Source organism: Manis pentadactyla, chromosome 8 (genome assembly GCF_030020395.1).
Source record: "Manis pentadactyla isolate mManPen7 chromosome 8, mManPen7.hap1, whole genome shotgun sequence".
Taxonomy (NCBI): Eukaryota; Metazoa; Chordata; class Mammalia; order Pholidota; family Manidae; genus Manis; species Manis pentadactyla.
Window position 1 is genome coordinate 17,455,425 of NC_080026.1, and position 19,882 is coordinate 17,475,306.

The 19,882-nt window shown below is 33.8% G+C and overlaps 1 protein-coding gene and 1 long non-coding RNA gene across 7 annotated transcripts in view; one reads left to right on the top strand and one right to left on the bottom strand.

Moving 5' to 3' along the window:
* LOC130684537 (uncharacterized) overlaps nt 1-14,561 on the top strand; it is a 100,005-nt gene extending 85,444 nt beyond the window's left edge. Inside the window, exon 3 of the long non-coding RNA XR_008998821.1 lies at nt 14,449-14,561. This is a non-coding gene — a long non-coding RNA (uncharacterized LOC130684537). The remainder of the gene's footprint in view (nt 1-14,448) is intronic.
* GALNT13 (polypeptide N-acetylgalactosaminyltransferase 13) overlaps nt 1-19,882 on the bottom strand; it is a 529,379-nt gene that overhangs the window by 59,925 nt on the left and 449,572 nt on the right. For 5 of the 6 annotated variants that reach the window (XM_036928301.2, XM_036928300.2, XM_036928303.2 and 2 more), the window contains one exon: nt 958-1,097. In XM_036928301.2, coding sequence (XP_036784196.1) covers nt 958-1,097 — 140 coding nt within the window. Of the gene's footprint in view, nt 1-957; nt 1,098-14,565; nt 14,844-19,882 lie in introns of those variants that run through there. The other variant, XM_057505572.1, reaches the window with a different exon arrangement.

Here is a 19,882-nt window from a genome sequence, read left to right on the forward strand (position 1 = left end):
CCTAAGAATAAACTTAGTATCATTTTCCAAGTGCGTTATGTTATTGCTGTGTCAAAGCTTTAATTACAACCAATGCTGAATTAGTTTTGGTTCCCAAACCTAATCCCTACTGAGAGGGAAATTACTAATATGCAGCATATAATTCAAAGAGGAATAATTCTTATTTTGGGCAATTGGAGAGATATTATGAATATGTATTTGTATAATTATGATGAAGGCAACTGTATATTTCTAAAGATAATAGATAATTTGGAAAAGAATGGTACAGATCAGTGGTTCTCAGGAGATCCACAGGGTCAGTTCAATTTTAGTATTAAGATGCTACTTGTAGATTTTACTCTCACTTCTTGTGAATGCACAAGGAGTCTTTCAGAGGTTACACGGTGTGTGATATTACAGAAGATGGAACACCGAAACATTTATGAGACTCCAGCTGTCTTCTATTAGGCCAGACATTAATGCAATTCACCAAAATGTAACTGATGCTAATCTTTCTGTTTCATATTGCTTTGGAAAATGTTTCTTTTTTCAAAAATATGTTACTCCTTTTAACATGTAATGGATTATTACATTATTTTAATGAATTAATAAATAGATTTTAAAGTTCCTCATTTTACTTTCAATACAGTAAATATTAATAGTTATAACCCACAAAAACAAAAGCTCTTTGGGGTTCATAATAAATTTAGGAGTATAAGGCCAATATGATCAAAAGGCTTCAGAACTGTTGGTAAAGAAACAATAAAATTCTTTTCAGTATTAATCCCCTACTTTCATAAATACCAGTGATAAAGATCTTTATGGCCCTTGTAATATATGAGAAGTCATTTAAAATAGGTCTATATAAAATCCCGTAAAGTACTTTATTCGTAACATAAAAAAAATATATTGAGCTTCTTAGAAAATGCTCCATTTGCAAAATATATTTATAACTTAACCAAAATAAATAATTCATACCTCACCAAGTGAGTAATAACGTCTTGGGATCTGGGAGTCCGGATAGATGTTTTCAAGGTACCAAGAAAAAGGCTTACACTTCAGATTTTCTCTTAGTGTTTTTCTGACTGACACATCTCCATAATCCACTTTGACAACACCTGGAAGTTTTCAGAGAAACACACAAATCAGTTTGTGCTATTTTGGTTTTAGCACTGTCTCACTCTGTTTACTTTGCTAACATTTTTTTCTCTATAATTATAATTTCATCAAATTCAATTGCATATGCAGTTGCTGCTACACTGATTTTCTTACTAACATCCAATTAGTATATTAAATAAATTTTAAAAAAGTTTTTCCTTTGGTTATGACTTTTCCAATGCAAATATTTATCACCAAGTACTTGTACTTCTTAGATAGAATAATTAATCAAATAAATATAAATTGGTATTAATTTAGCATCTCGTAATCAAAGCTTAACTGAACTGTGTGATAATGTGGTTGTTTCTCTTTAATAAAAATTTCACTGCCTCCAAAGTTTCTGTTAGGGCACATATTTTCCCTGCAATGTCATTTATTTACTGTCTGTACATTTCAGGGGAAATTTACATATGATTTTTACAGTGGAAGACATTTATGTGTTTAATCCTCCCATCTTCTTCTTTATTCTATCTAGGTTTACCGTAGACCTGGTTTTCTCCTTATTGATTTTTCCCCCATTTTATTGAGTTAGTGTAAACCATCTCAAATCCTTGAATAAATAAGTTACTAAATAAATAAGCCTAAATAAACTAACAGTGGAATAGACTCACATATCTTTATTAAAAGAGCTTAATTTTACTTCATATAATAGATTAAAATGAATTCAGTTGAATATTTCCATTGAAGATCATAAAAGAATGCTTTCTAGTTGGGAAATAAAAACAATAATGCCACTGATTTCTATATGAAAACTATGATGACCTGATTTGATCATTATTATTAATAAAAAAATGACATTTGATTGAAGTGACTGAACAACTGTGATAAAAGTGCAACTATTTCTTCAATTACATTGAAAGGGACCCTGTTTAACATGTTTCTTTCAGACTAGTAAGCAACCAGACTCTGGCACACAAAAAAATGTCCCACTATTTAACATCTTCTATCCCAACCAAGCAGCAAAGTCAACCAATTATTCTGCGAAAGAAAGAACAATTGCTTAGACATTCTAAATGGCTGTGACTAATGCCCTTATTTGGGTCATTATATTCAAATGTGGCAACATTCTTGAAGTTGTTCATCACCTGCTAGCTCTCCCCAGGCCCCAACTCTCTTTTCAGAATTTTTGTTTGTTCCAAAATTAAGTGTCTTCATGTTGTTAGAAAGCATTCTGTTAATGCTTAAGCAGCCAAACCATTTCCTTCTAAAAGACAATACTGATTTTTCTAACTAGTGTTTGGACAGAAAACAAGATTTTTGGGCTTTTTAACAGATAAATATTTGCTCTCAAGATAATTACAACCAGAACTTCCAATCTGGAGTGCAACCTTCAAAAAAAGAGGCTTGCAAACATTTACAAAATAGATCACTAAAAGAATTTCTCTTTGTGTTAAGTGACTCAGAAATTGAAATTGCCTAATAGTCTTGAAGATCATATAAAGTCTTGCCATTGAGCCAAGAAAAGAAGAAAAAAATGCACTATGAAGTCAAAGACTTAGTTCAACAGTCAGTCTTACTGCTCTGGTTTCATTTTTGAGGTAGGAAAATTTAACTGAAATGGCTAATGTATATATCAGTACCCATCCTTCTTTGTCTTCTTAAGATTTAGTAGTCCTGGCTCCAGAATTTTATGCTAGGAGGCTGTTATGGATAGTTTCCTGATTGGAAGGAAATTGGGAGATTCATTTGCCTAGTTTTACATTAGATAAGAGAAAATGTTAATTGCCCACAACAGATTTGTCAAAAGGTGTTGATGGAGAATGACAGAAATTACTGAGGAAAGCTCACTTTCTTACCTTACCACCTATAAGCCACAGCTAGTCACTGACACTACAACTTGGGTTTCTGTCCTAGTCCTAGATAATTACTCTAAATAACCATTAGAATTGCACAAAATACTGTGGGCTTAGCTTAATATTTTGGTGAGGATAGCTTTTTCCCATCTGTGTCTATAATTTTTCCTACTTATAAGTAAGATACTATATAAAAGACAGCACTGCTCACCAAACATTCATATATTCCTCCACCATTTCCCAGGTCCCTCCAGTTAGGCAAGGACATCTGACTGATCCTGGCCAATGAACTGTGGGGAAAGGGACATATGTCACTTCTGGTCTTAAAAATAGAACAGGTGTGACACCCTCCAGCTCTCTTTTCCTCTGCTACAGGGGCTGAAGAGGTCTTGTACCCCAGTGGGTGCAGCTACAAGACACTGAGGCCTTTGTTAGCCTTTGTCATGACTGTGGAGTAGAGCCTGTGAAGTAGAGCCTGTGAAGAATACCATGGCTTGAAATACCATCTCACTTGTTTCTCAAACTTTTATTTCTAATCTAAACCTCTCCAAAGTCGTTTATCCAATTGTTTACCCAACAGTTTTACTGGGATCTCTAATAGACATCTCAAATTTGACATGTCCAGAATAGTTCTCTTGTTCTTTCCTACTTGATTTCTCTGCAAAATTATCCATTTCAACAAGTAGCACAAATATCCACCCATTTTCCAGGGAAAAAACATTAAAGTAATTCTCTTCATGTCTCACACACATACTCAATCCTTTGCAGTTCCTGCTGGGTCCACATGCACACTATTTCCCCAGCTCCAATACCATGCCCACCACAATCTTGGCCCACGCTCTTTAATATTTTGCGTAAACTAGCAATGCAATCACCTCCTAACTATTCCCCTGACGTCTTCCATTTCTCCAACTACTTTTATTTACTATTGTCTGCTCTCTAGACAATATATTTGAAATATAAATAAAATCACATTTCTCCCCTTCTCCAAAGATCCAAGGATTTTCTATTGTTCTAAAAATAATGGACAATATCCAAACTATTGCCTAAGATCCTTCTTGAAATAACTTAGCTGTCTCTCTGAATTAATCATCTCTATTCATTTCATTGTAGTCACATTGGCTTCTTTTGTTCCTTTCTTTGCTTATCTTCAGCCATACCAAGTTCATTTCCAATTGACAGCTTTGTACTGGTTCTTTTTCCTGTCTGGAATGGTATTACCCTGGAACTTCCATGAGTTGTCCTGAACTTCATCCAAGTGTCTGCTTAAACTTAACTTTATCACATTCACCCTGACCTCCCTATTTAAATTGATCCCCCCCCCATTGCTAGAGTAGGCAATTAGTTAGACAAATGCAGGGGAAAGGGTGCACATCACCAAAAAGATTCACCCCAACCAACCCCACACCCTCCTTATTTCCCAGTTCCACAGGCAAGACACATAGTTTATCAGGAGATCTAGACAGTCAAGGACACCTGCACTGTCAAGAGGCCTAAGACCACAGGGCCTTCCCTGATTATGAGGCATGGGAAAGGCCCAAAGTCCTGTCCAAAAGTCACCCCACCTCATTAAAATAACATCTAAAACTAATTAGCATTGTGGTTTTGGCCCTTTGTGGGTAAGGTGCCTGTGCACTGAGTAAAAGCTTATACAACCTAGAGCCATCAATCAACCTGTCAATCAAATGATGGAAGATGCAGGGCAGGACTTTCTGCCATCTTAAGAAAAAAATAAAAACCAACCAAACCCTAATGAGTGGGCTGCTTCTGGTTTCCAAACAGCCTGCTTTCCTGTCTCAAGAGTGTACTTTTCAGTTTAACCCAATAAATTCCTCACTGCTTTTCCTTGCTGTCTGGTCTCTCAACTGAATTATTTCCTTCAAGAAGTCAAAAATCAGAGAAACAACTGGGAACACCATCATCCTGGGTCATGTTCTATCCCTCTATTCTGATGAATTGTTCTCCATATTATTGTTCGATATATATATTATAAATTTATTCTGTTATTTTTTCTAGGCACCTGGGCACTTTTGTTCATTAATGAACAAAATAAATCAAAGTATTTCCTCTTTGGAGTTTACTTTCTGGGGGAAGAAGACATAAACAATAATACATTGAAATTAATCCATTCTGTGACAAAAACAGACTGGGATGAACGAGGAAGGTTGCAATAGAAGGAATATTAACGCATTATTTTTTCAAAGGCAACTTAAAATTGAGCTCCAAGTTTTTAAGGTAGCTCTTTCAGTGGGATTTGCACAAACCATGGGAAAGCTTTGACAGTTAGATAAAGTTTCATGATGAGTTAGAAAAATAAAGTATTTTAATTAAGTCCAAATTTGCAGGTTTGATTAACAGGTAAATTATAATTCCTTTATTTATTTTATTTAACACTTATGGATTGCTATGCTTTTATAACCTGTCCTTTATTAGTCATTTGTAAATCTACTTCATGGTGGTATTAAATTTAGATATGTAGAGCAATCATGTTTTTAATTTTTAAATAGACAGTAGATGGAAAATCATAGTCATCTCAGTTAAGTTCTTCCCTCTTAGATGCCTACTAAGCCTAGTAGTTCTGGTCCCCTCTAATCAACATACTTGACAGAATAGTCTGATTATAGGCTAAGTCTGAATTTTATGCATAAGAATATGTATTGAAGCTTACCTTTAAGTGGACAAAAGGGGAAATGATTTCCTTCAATAGTAAATACTTAAGTAAATCAATGGTATATCTAATTGACAAAATATAATTCATATATTGAAACTATTATGTCTCTATAAGAACATGGAAACATGTAATAAATTTTTTAAATTGTACTGTCATTGTAACTAAATAAAATGAAAATGTATGGAACAAAAAAAATGAGAAAAATAAAACAACACATTACTTTTTCTACTAAAAAAATGGGAGAGGAAATAAATCTAAAAAATCTCATGTTTTTTTCTTAAGCACAACAATTAAAATTATGAAGGATTTTAATCAAAAGGATGAATTAAAGGATTTTATATACAATGATACATTAACAATACACTTGCATATTATAGTAAACCAGTATATGTGGTTTCAGCTAAGAAGTTTTATATTTTCACAATTCCCTGTAATAGCAAATAATCTTTATTTTGTAATGTACTTTGAAAATTTGTCATCAGGAATAAGATCCTTATGAATAAGGATTTGCATTTCTTTCTTTTCAAAAGAAATAATGATTAAAAGATAATTTTTAAGCCAACTAGAGATTATTGTATTTTAGATTATAATTTATTTATAGCAGATTATTTGGAATATTTTTAAAATGTAAAACTACTCTTTAACAACGCCATTTTAATTTTAATTTTTGCCCATTCTTGATATGCACACAAATTACCCAGGTTCGTAACTGCTTATTATGAAGTCACTGGATAGAACTACATTAACAGGCTGATGGCCCATGCCAGCTAATAATACACAGTGATTATCTGTTGAATTTATCTTTTACTATTATCACTGCAATTTTAGTTTAATGACATAAAAAAGGAGATAATGAATTGTACAAAGATCACAGCCTCTGCTGAGAGGTATTTCACACAGAAGAAGCAAATACCAGACGACTTCTCAATTTACTTAAGTCTGTCTGATCTCCATAGTTAAAAGATGGGGCAGGTCTTAACGCTAAATTTTGAAGTAATCTAGGTAATTGCCTCAAATTTCAGTTCACTTCGGCAATAAAAATCCCATATTCAACTGCTTGGTCCTAGATCAATGAGAATAAGGGAAATAAAAGAAGCAAATCTTTGCAATAGCATTTAAAAATAAACATCAATTTGATATCAGTTAAGGCAAATGGCCTATAAAATCTACAATCTCTAGGAAAAAAATTCTAAGTAAGGACATTCAAGGCAGTATTTACCATCCTTCAGAAGCTAGAGCAGACAGAATATGTGTCACTTGCAACCCAACTCACATATTTTATGGGGAATGCAGAGGGAATACTGCCAGTGAAAATACTACTCATCTAACCTCTATGCATTTTGTTTTTTTATGGTTCTGTCCTCCAATAGTGAGAAAGGATTTGCATATAATTTACATATTAATCTTTTAAAAACTTCTTAACTGAGCAGTGTGTATTCAATCGCAGATAATTCTAAAACACTAATATGTATGAAAAGTAAAATAAAAATCTCCTGTAATATGAATATATTTGCAATATGGTAACAATTTTTCTAGATTTCTATTTATATATAATGATACAGAAACAACTTTTATTGCAAAAATTGATTCATACTGTAGTATGCACTGATAGTTTGCTTTTTTTCCAAAATAGTTATGTCATGAACAGTTTTCAGGTCTCTCTTCTATAACTTTATTTTTAAATATCTTTGTGGCATTCTATTTTGCAAGTTGGTAAAAACTTATTTAATAATTTCCCTATAGTTAATTGGATATTCAAGTTGTTTCTAATTTTGAACTTTAAAAATAAATGAGCATTTTTGTACATTGCTTTATTATGCTCTTGATTATTTCATTAGGATAATTTCTAGATGCAATGTATTTTGATAAATTATATGGCAGTTTTAAGGCTTTTAAAAATATCTCTCTATTACCTACTTGGCTCTTAGAAAGGTTGTTCAAGTTTACATACACTCTAATGGTGTAAGAAGCTAATTTCCCTTACAGAACACTGACTTTTAATTTATTCTTTAATCTACCACGTTTTATTATGTGGAGAGAAATGGTATCTCATAATTATTTAAAACAGATTACTCAAGATAATTCTTTGTTGGCCTTGCTATTTCTTCTTCCAGAAATTCCCTATTCTTTCCCTTTTCCATTGAAGTGTTCAATTTTTTGATGTACAAGCACTCTTGATACAAGTGTCTTGGGGATGTATGATACAAATATTAAAAATTTTAGGTGCTTATTTTTATAACACAAAAAATTATTAACTCCAGGGGGAAATATGTCCTCAGCCCACAGCAAATAACCTTTGAAGCCAAAATCAGTCAAAAGGAAAAATAAAGTGGGAGAAACCCATTTAGTGCATATAAGAAGTTGTCTACTTCTGCTTGCCAGTGTCTCTCACAAACTTATTGCAAAAGGACCCCAAAAATACCTAGCTGGTCCAGGTGACCCGTTGCTCCCCCCCACTTTGTAATCACCTATTGATACGGAGATGCACTAAGACCAGGTAAGAGATTCTGGAAATACTGTAATTTTACCTACAAATACTAAAAATATTTTCCTTTGTGTTTTCTGACTTTCATATTTTGCTTAGAAAGGTCTTCACTATCCTGGGATATAAAGAAAGTCCTTCTATTCTTAAAACGTTTCACTTTATGTACACATACACATATTTTTCCATTTAATGCATTAGTCATCTGAAACTTATTTTACTATATCTCCAACCATGTTTCTTTTTGGCTTTTGTTGTCTTTGTTCCTTTGTATATTGTATATTATATATATATGTGAAATAATTTACTTGTTTCTGTTTCAGTTTGCTTTAACTAAGGGCACTAACCAGCTCTTCAATATATCTTATTTCTTGAACAATCTGTAGGCCATCCATTTTTATAATTTAATTTTATCTAGGATCAACTCAGTGTACTACATAGCTGTACATTTAGATGACATTATTTTGACCCCTGTGAAATCTAAAAGGGGATTTGCATTTTGATATTGGTTTTCATTGAGGGTAAACAAAAAAAAGTTACTGAAAACTTGTTATTGTACCAGCATTATGATTATGCTGAAGTCCTTGAGTATCTAATCACATAATTTTGTTGTACCCTTTTAAAATAAAAAAATCTCAAAAGCAGTTTTTTTTTTTTTACGGATTCAGAAAGTGGAAAATCTGTGTCTTTCCCTGACAACTGATTTATTATTATCTTACAAACACTGTAACATTATAGCTGATAAGGTATTCCTCTATATCACATGAATATATCCAATGTATCACATGAATTTAGAATGTATAAAGCCATCTCAAATATTTTTTAGAGTAGGACAAGAATTCATCCATCCATTGCATGGTATGGTATGGTAAGGTCCCAGAAGTACTGGAACAGGAGAAATAGCATTACTTAGGGAACTTCATGTTCTAAACTACACAATAAAAACTTTTGTATATACTTTATCATTATTAAATCTCCATAACATCCCTATCATTATTGCTGCTTTTTGTTTTAAGATGAAAGAATTGGGGCTTTGAATGGTTAAATAGCTTGCTCAAACTTACTGAAGAAATAGCAGGAAGAGAGTAGAAGTCACTCACACCCATCTGACATCAAAGTCCATGCTCTTGCCCACTCAACTAAAATAGGACAAAAAACTAGATAAACTTTGAAAAACTTGTCTTCCCTGGGTGGTGAGACAAAACGTGGTAACTATACCTTGAAGGATTGAATACACTTGGCAAATTTTTCCTGTCCTGACAAATCAGTGTGATCTAAGATCCTGGAAAAACTTGAATTCATAGAAATAAATTGATCAGTAATAACATAATTAGGAATTACACTACTGATTTGACAAATAAACCCAAGCCAGAAAGTCTCAGTGAGCAACTGACTAATCAATGAAGTATTCCCATAAAGTGCTTCATAAATTGTATACCATCCATCACAGGATGCTAGACATAACTGTTTCTTCAGCTCTATGACACACATTACATTATTATACCACCTCCAAAACAGTGATATGTTTTATAATCAAGATCACCTTACAATTCCTCCTGGGCAGAAGACAATTTTATTGTAGTTGTCACTGCTCAAGTATGTGCAAACTTGTTTTTCTCTTTGTTGAAACTAGCCAATGGCAGTTTGACTAATTGTAACTCTGCGGAAAGGAAATCTCAGGACAAAATACCTCTAAAACTGAAATAAGTCAAAGGGAGAAATAAAGTTTAAAATCCATTTATTGCTTACAAACTGCAGTCTGGGACCATCTCTCTTTCCTGCTCTGGCCAAAGCAAAACCAGCATTCCCCCTAACAGGTTCAGATAAGCCCTCAGTTGCCCATGTAATTTATTCATCAATATGGAGATGAACCTTTCTTCACCTCTGAGGAATGCCTACTGATATGCAGATGCACTGAAGCCATAAACTCTCCACCCCTGAGGAACGCCTGTTGATATGCATATGCACTAAAGCCAGGTGAGATATTCTGGAAATATTACAATTTTACCCACACTAATTAATTAGTGGACATTTAAATCAGTGGCATTTAAATACATCCTGATTATTGTCTGAAAAACTTCCCTGTGATACTTCTGGTAAAATCAAGAAAGTACCAGTGGAAATTTACTAAATGGTTTCAGGCACTTGAAAGAAACTCACAGGGATAATAATGTTTTAAGAAAGTCTGTATTATCAAATCTCTTGATGGCATTAAAAATGACATTGGATGACCAACATATGCCTTAAATCTGTAATGAAAAGTGATTCCAAAGAGTCAGCCTCCAAATGTGAACAAGTTGCTTGATTGATTTATTTTGCTTATTTAAAAAATTTCTATATATGTGCAAGAATATGATATAAAAAAGCTGAATTGGCTTATGTCTAAAGGAGTTACTTTAATAGCGGCGAATAATTCTAAGTGAAAAGGAAATCTTACTTTGTAGTTCAATTGGCAACTTTTTCTTAGTGGCATACAGTAAAATGGTGATCTTTAAATTGATGGCAGCTTAAATTAGATGAAACACAGTACTTAAACATTTATTATCTGGACATATTTTAATAGAAACAATGAGCCAAATACAGTCAAATCAGTTATCTTTACTACAGGACTTCTCATTACTTTTACTATGCTGAAGCACATATTGAATATCCACAGTAGGCAATGTTTCCCAGATGTACTTGGCCTTTTCCAGAATTTTGAGACAATGATACTCCATTGAAAACAATTTGAGGAACACAGCTTTATTGTATTCTAAATATTAGTCATTCACAAGATGTAAATTGACTTATTAGAGAAAAACCTTTGGGGAAAAAAATTCTATATGCTTTTAAATTTTTTTCATTAGCAAATTTCCTTTGTAAGATTTTAATTAAGACAATGATAAGTAAATATGAACACATGTATTTGTTGATGTGTGTATTTATGTTCAATGTCTAGAACTGCATCTGGCACCAAGAGACATTCTTTAAATGTTAGTTGTACTGCTCTCTTGCACATACTCTTCTCTGTCTTCTCCTTTTCTGTCTCTTTTTCACATGTATGTGTATATTAGAAATATTAGACATATTTTCTTTCATGATTTGGAATTACTCCTTTATACTTACTAAAATATTTATATATCTAATAAAAGAGAGAGGGGGAGGGAAGGATCAGTTTATGCAAAATTTGATTCCAAAGTGTCAATTGGTCTCATTGCAAAGAATATTATTAATAATTTTTAATGTTTATTCAAATGCATTTTCCTAGTCTGCATTTAGTCAGCATTCTTGTCTGCAAAGCCAATAAGGAAATCTAATTATGTTTTCGAATTATGAGTTGTTAGCAGAAAAAACCCATACGACCCAGGAAGACTAGTGTGAATTGGTTGCCACATCTTATTAACTCAAGTAATATCTGAGATTATATTATGGAACATGTTAACTCAAATAGAAGAAATATTAAGTTCACATAGTCAATTCTTGAGTATCTAGGTGAACAGAATGTAAACCTAGGGTATATAATTTTTTTTAACAGGAGTAACTTGTATACATTTAAATATTTCTATCTATGCAGCAAAGGGAAAAATTCTGAATAAATGCAGGTAAGATTAAAGGATGGTAAGAACCTGCTCTTCACTTAGAGACTGGTTCAAACTGCCTGGGTTTGAATTGTACTCTGCCACATCTGAGATTTATGGAATCTCATAGGCAATTTATGTAATTTCATAGGGCCTTGGTTCTTTCCACTACCAAATGGGCATAGCACCTTTCTCAGAGTATTATTGTGATTGTTAAATTAGTTAACATGTACAATTCTTAAACACTGCCTACTACATAGAAAGTGCTCACTAAATTTCTCTGTTATATTTGTTGTTTTATAATGTGCACCTGAATGGCACATCATCCCATAAGAGAAGAGTAGGCTAGTTATTTTCTGAGCCTGTGCACATTGCTGCATATAAGGTGGATGGAGCAGGAAATCAACAACTAAAGTTTGGCCCAGATGTCCTTTCAGTTAGAAGCGTAAATACATCACCTTCAGGATTCCTCAGAATTGCACTACTACAGGTATCATTGAAGGTCTCAGCCCAAGCATTTTTTCTAAACCCAAAGTACTACTAAAACGAAGGTGAAGCTCCATGCACTTCTGTACTTGCCATTTCCCCTGTCCATATTTCCTCACTGCAGTGGTTCTGACACATACACCATGCAAGAAAAACACAGATTCCATAACCATGGCCTTTCAGTTAAGAAAATATACTATGAAGAACAGTAGGAATTCAGATTAAAAAAAAAAAAAAAGAACTGACTTGTGTTTTGAAAGAAAAATTGCAAAAATGCTCTCAGCCTCTACTGATTTCTCAACCACTGACAACTGATTTCTCCCTTCTATTCTGAACTACAATGAATGAGTGAGCTGGGAAAGGCTATAAGAAGGCCATTAGTCACCCTCAGGACACTGTGCATCATTACTATGGAACAACCAATGACAAAAATTTTAATAAGCATAAGTTTGACTTTTGATTGTTGGGAATGGTAGAGTAACATAGTGCTCCTGGGTTTCCAATGCAGTATTTATCTTCTTCTAGCACCAGTCATGTCAAAGACTTGATACTGAAAATCAAGCAAAGTTATTTATAGCTTACATAAGATACGGTTCACAAACCAGACTTAACACTGTTTGGTATAGATCTTCTCAGCAGTTGCTAAACAAGGGCAACTTCCAGTAAAGATTGCAAACAGGCCAAGTGTGTCAGCTATACTATTGTGATGTTAAAATAATTCTTTTACATCATAGTCTAGTACTCTACTACTTAGGGAATTCTAACATACTTCCCTTCTTTTCAGAGCCTTGTATCATTCTCTGGATGTCAGTGGTATAAGTCTATGGTACTATTTATCTCAACAAACCCTCCGGCTCCAGAGAGGGGAAAGGGCAGTTGAAGGAGTAGGCAGAAAGCCAACATCTTGAGAGGAATAGCATTTGTATATGGTAGTATTTTGTTTCCTGGTGAGTATTTGATTTGTCTAGAGGAAAGGAAAGCATTTTGTATTATACCATAGCTATGGTATTCAAATATACAAACTCTGAAGATATCAGGAGAGTTTCTTAAAATACAATCCTACAAATAATATTGATTTAAGCTTCTCACATTATTCCTCCTGCCTTCTGACTACTTGATGCAAATAGGTTAAAACCTCAAAATCATTGGTTCAAAGATGAAGGAAATAGATAAAAACCGGTGAAAAATTGTCAATGCAGGAAAAATTTATTGATGAACAACTGTATAAAATCACAACATGAATCAAAATTGTAACTGAGTTAGAATTTTGACCTTTCACAGATGAAAAACCTAAGGTGTGAAATAGTGCAGCTGATAAGGGCAGGAGCTCCCATTGGAACCTAGGTCTCTTGACTTGCAGCTCAGTGCCCTGAACATCTGCTCCTTCACTCACCAAGCTTCCATTGTTTCTCTCTCTGTGCTGTGTACTCTGCTGGGTGACAGTGATGAACTGTTAGACAAAAACTATACTCAGTTTCTTCTCTCACAGCCTAATCAGCAATCTAATAACCAGTCAAATGGGGTAGGTCAGGGATGGCTTCTCTGAAGTGGTCATTGAGCTGAAATGGCAATTCAAGGTGGGTGAGATAAGATGGAGAGTGAAACTGGGTGGGCATTTCAGAAAATATCATCTGGTTTTATTTTTTAGGAATGTACTGATAAAAAGGTTGTTTTTCTTTGGCTATTACCAAAGATTACTCACTTCTTTATTTCTGTATTATTGTCTGGGCAAACAGACTCTCAGATGGCCCTGATTATCCCCACTTCTTGATATCCAGGCTCCTATTGGTATCTTTTTCTGAAGTGTGAACAGAACCTGTAACTTGTTCTAACCAAAAGAATATGACAAAGATAAAGAGGTGTCACTTCTGTGATAATGTTATATTAACATTGCAACTTACATCTTACTACAGATTCTCTATTGCGTTTCCCCCTTAATGGCTTTGGTGAGTTAAGTTGCCGTATTGTAAGCTGCCCTATGGAGAGGCCCACATAGTGAAGAACTGATGGCTGATAGCCAGCAAAGAATTGAACCTCTTATTTGACAGTCTTCAAGGAACTCAATTCTAACAACAATCACAAGAACTTGGAAGCAGATGCTTTTCCATCTGGGCTTTGAGATGAAACTGTAGTCCTAGCTGACGTGTTGATTGAAGCCATGTGAGGAGACCCTGAAGCAGTGGACCCAATTAGGCCTTGCCTGGATTACTGACCCACAGGCCTTGAGAGATAATAAATGTGTGTGCTTTTAAACACGAAGTTTGTAGTAATTTACTATACATCAATAGATAATTAATATATCATGCTTTTGTGTCATTATAGATTATATTTTGTGGAGGCCAGAAGTGAGGTCACTGGATCTGGTCACCAGAAGTGATATCACTGGAAGTAACACCAGAACCAGAAGTGACAACACTGGATATGAGATCAGCCCAAAAGTGACATCATGTGGGCAGCTCATAAAAGTGAGCCTGTGCATATAAGCTGCACTTTGAAATAAAACTGCATCACTTGTCTGCGACCAGCGGCCAGTGAAGCAACTGATCCAAATTTATGGGACTTCATTTCTGTGTTTTTGTTTATCTCTGTATTTTTCTTGCATCTCCCATCCACCCCTCTCAGGTTCAGCTGAATTGTGGAGCTGGTCTCCGCAATATTTGAAATGACTTCTTTTTGATACTGATATATTAAGTCCCCTATTATCTTATCAAAATCTCCTAGAAAAGAAAGAAACAAAAATTCTGGGGAGAAAATTATGAAATTATTTAGGTCATTATTTATTCCTTAATATACACATTTAAAAAGTCTCTTAAAGCAGAACATCTGGAAGTATAATCCATAACCATTTAATACAAAGAGAAAGATATTCTACCACCTTTTTTCCCAAACTGTCAGATTAGAGTCTAGAAAACATTATACTAAAAACTGTGGAGAAATGGAGACTTAGATGAATAATTTCAGTATTTCATGGGTGAATGAATGATCCACCTGAGTATGAATTCCAGATCCATCACACACCAGTCATACGACCTCGGATAAACAACTTTACTCATGCAAGGTACTCTAGAAATAATAATTTTAAATACTTCATAGACTTAGGAAGAAATAAATGAGAAAATGCTTACAAAGTACGTTGGTACAGAGAGCCCCCATATTTTAACTGTCGTTATGTCAAAACTCATAAATGCCTTTTGTTCAGTTATACAAAGTTTGCAGGAAAGTATTTCCTTATCTAGTAACAGATTACAGATTATTATTATACTTTTTGAATTTTTAGATACAAATGGGAAAATTTTTAAGTTTAATTACATTCTTTCTGATAAATTGGAAATATTTTAAAGCAATTTCAGTGATTTTAGTCATGGGTTAAGATATTTGCTACATCAGGTAGTAGTCATTAAGACAACGTTTTATTAATATTTTCATGGGGCTCAACTCTTTAACTCTTTAAACTCTTTAATCTTTTTTATGGGGTTTTTAATCTTCCATTATTTTCTTCTTGCTCAATGTTCAGTGTTCACTGAGTTAAGATGTACTCTGTAAGGCAGTGTTACAGAATTTATCACAAATTTTTAAGCGCATTAAACTTTTATGGTCACTATACAGTATAATTATAGATTTCTGCTTGACAATAAATCAATGTTCCCATTTTACAGAATGCAGACATTATGGGACTTCATTCATATTCAGCAATTATTAACACATCAGTATGTGTTCACATTTTAAATAGCTTCTAGATACTTTTAAAAATTTCTTTATTTTAGATATACAATATGAGAATCAAGTAGTCTTTTAAGGAACTGAATATGTGGGAGAATATCAGACAATGTTAATTGACTGAACATGAATTCCTTTAAAATTATTTACACTAAAGCAATATTTTAGTTTGCACTCATAGCTTCATAATCAAGGTCTCTATTCTTAAATATGGTCAATAATAAAATTAACAAAAGGTTAAGAACACTAGATCAAGCCTTGTTTATAAAAATCCAATTTAAGACTTTCTTTAAAAAGGGGAGAAAGCTACAAGGCATTTTACATGGTGGGTTTATGTCATTAGAACATATTATTAGTCCTTAGCAAGCATGACATATGTGTTACTATCATAAGCAAACTAAAGATTTTCAACTGTTCTAGCAAGGTGGGCTAATGACATAAAATTTAGTGGCTTAAAAAAAATATGTTCCTGATGTAGTTTTATTTTTTGCTTTAAAAGATCTGGGTATCACTTATTAAGCATCATTATGCATATTATATGATCTCTGAAATTACTGCCATTTCTATAGTTTCATTTTACATAGGAAAATTTCTTGTTATAACAAGAGTGGGTCTCAAATAAACTTTTAAACATTTAAACTTTTTTTAAAAGTCACAGCTTGTCAAATTTTAAGTGCAGAGAGGAGATTCTTAATTATGTAAGCCCATAGAGTTATCATGACAAACTGGTGCAAATCAATGGTTAATCCAAGGAAAATCATCCTTGAAGTTGTATTACATGACTTTTAACATATATTTTTGTAATACAAGAAATTGTTGTAACAAATCTGCCATCTGCATGATTTAACTTAGAATAAAATGCAATTTTTATGCATGTGTAAACTACATTAGATAAGGCACCTACAACAGAGAGGTTGAATAATGGTTTTGGTATAAATTTCCTAGAATTTCAGGCTTTTCCTATTAGAAAGAGGTTCAGGAAGAAGTTATTCTCCCTGAACTAATATGAAATATCAGTTATACACACTTCCTTATTGTCTCAAGAGAAGAGGCGCAAAGCTGTGCATCTCAGATCATTCATAAGAGAATCAAGAGTTTTAGTAACATTTGTGATAAATGATCAATTCTTAATCTGAACATTGAGTATGTGCAGCAGAACAACATCGTGCTATGATTCCTGTGAACTTACTGAATGAGGGTTTAATTTAAGGATATTGTATAGGGATGGGATTCTTTGGGTCAGTTTACTGGAGGTAAAATGGTCAGTGGGTCTGAATTTTGAGTAGTTACTTGGGTTTACGGGTACTGCCAGGTGTTGGGGTCATATGAACACAGTGAAAAGGAAACAGGTCAGAGTCACGCAGCTAAAAAGATGGCATGTCAACAGAGATCCCTAAGCTCTGGTTCTCCCAATAGGCCACAGTGCCACGTTCGGACAAATCACTGAACTCTCTCCATGAGGCGTTTCCTGATTACATTGTCTAACAGGAGCACAACTCTCTTCCCTTTTGTAGCTATTGATTTCCCCAACTACTATTTAATCAAACATACTATTTAAATATCTTTTTTTATTGTCTATCTTCCTACTACAAGGTAATCTCCATGAAAATAAAGATTTTTGTTTTATTCATGTACCTCTATATCTCCAGGACCTAGAAGAATGTCTGGCATATACTATATAATCAATATATGTTTGTTAAGTGAATGAACTACTCCTTTTAAGTCTGATGAACTGCTTCTATGTGAACTGCCATTTTTATTTCCTTTGTAAAGTCTCCTTTAAATAACTAAAGGTTAATGTGTACACTAAAGCCAAAGATGAGTCTTCCTTTATTGCTAAATTTAGAAGATAAGGGCTTGATTTTGTTAGTAGAGCAAGTACAAAGCAAAGCAACAATTCCCCTCCCCACAAAGTGCCAAATTGTTCTGATGCAAAAAGTAAAAGAAAAAATTCCCAGTGTCAATTAGCATGGGTCATAGATATGTGAAAAAGACTGGTCACAAAAAAGATAATAAACAGAACGCAGACAACTCAAAAAAAAGGAAAATAGGTCCTTACAAAAGGACCTTGTCACATCATTGTTTATAATTTAATATTTGTTGCATATATTGCCAAGCTAATCATATTTAATTACAAACTACATTACCTATTATTCTTAACAAATCATTTCACTGTCTTCAAAAGTTCAATTTTAGGAAATCCTTCAGATACAATTATAAGGTTGTATCTCAACTGGGTAGACTTAACATCCTAGTAAAACCAGGTTCTGCTGCTAAGAGTATTCAAAACATCTATGGCAACTCTAATGAATTCTGCTTTATTAAGACATTATTTTCTGGTGTGGAACTATATATTCAGTAATTTATAAGGGGAGGAATTAGAGCTGCAGAGAACTCAACTGGAAATCTTTGGATATTTGTTGTAGTTTGGAACACAAATCTTGAGTCTTTTCTGCTTTATTTCTTCAACCAAGCATTGTGGAATCATGGAAAACCCCAGGTAATACTGTCCTCGATATCTATGAGTTTGAAGTAAAAACAAATTCTTCATGATCGAAAATTTTTATTTGCCAGATAATGTTCATAGTTATAAATGGACATTAACCTACCATTTGTGTTTTCATTCAGTTTATAACATATTTGGTATGATTTTGACATAAATTGGGATTTCAAACTCAAGAGAGTGTAGTAAGGCACAAACAACTAAAAATTATGTTGCATATACATCTGCATTCTATTGACTAAATTTCTTTCAAATAAAACCTTAAATACTCACAATCTTTTTAAAAATCCAACTCTGCTGGGGAAGAAATGGATTTCTACCTCTTAGTACTGACTCAGTGAAAGGTTATAGGAAAGAAATATAACATGATTTATCTCAAACTGTTTATATACCCTCTAGTGTAGTTCAAAGTATGCCCCCCCAAAAAAATGGGATTTGCTTAAGAAAAGACAATTTTTACTAGAGAAAAAAAGTGAGGTGACTATCTGCATAAATAAAAAAAACACCCCATTTCTTTCAATCCTATGGATTTTCTTAATACAACTATTTTGTTGGATATATATCACTGCTCCATACCACTTTTTCCCAGTGAATGAAAAGGCAGACTATGTATTACTTTGGACTACCTTACATGACATAAAAATTGTTTAAATTTTGTAAAATCTGAATGTGTTCATTAATGAGTAGACTCTTGAAATAAAATGCAATTTAAAAGAATTATAAAATCTCTAAGTGAACATACCGTGTTATCACACATTGCCAATGTGGACTCTCATACTCTTTATTACTCAAAGAATCCAGTAGATGGAAACCTTTCCCTTTTCAAATTCAAACTGCTTCAAAAGCATGTTTGGATTTGCTCTTCCTGACGAAAGAACAGCTAGAAATAGCGGGGGACGAAACTATACACCTACTTGCTCTCCTAAGAGCTTATCAGAAAGACCACAATTTACCTGCTTTGGAAGTGGTTTGAAAATTGCATTATCAAAGTCAGGTTGTTTTGACCCCCATGTGGTGAATGAGAAATGGAAGAATAAATCGATTGGTTCCTGAAGCCAGGCTCTGGGTGGCTGCAGTTTTGTTTGTCTTCCTGCATTAGTGTCCATGTTCTTGCTGCCTTTTCTCAGTGATAAAGTCCTTAGGCTAGTGGTTCCGTTTCCTGACTCTACAGTTCTTTGGAGCAGTCCCGAGATGAGAAGAGAAGGACGTTCTGAATTATGTTCTCCTGGGATGAGCAAAGTGACCCACAGTTTCCTTGAGGGGTAAAGCTCGAGTGCGCGGCCTGGCTGGGTGTCACTGTGTGCTTGTGTGTGGCCTCTGTCTTCCTCAGGCTGATCACCTCTGCCTTCTTACCAGAGTATTGAGCATCATTTTTCAGAGCATCTCTAGAACCTTACACTTCACTGACCAGGCATGAATGATTGCATTCTAAATAAGTGATCAAATTTAATCATTAAGAAGAATTAAATCAATCTTAGCCTAAGATTTGTTATTTAGTTCTTTGTGTCTTTGAAAGATATTCAAAATGAGGGTAGT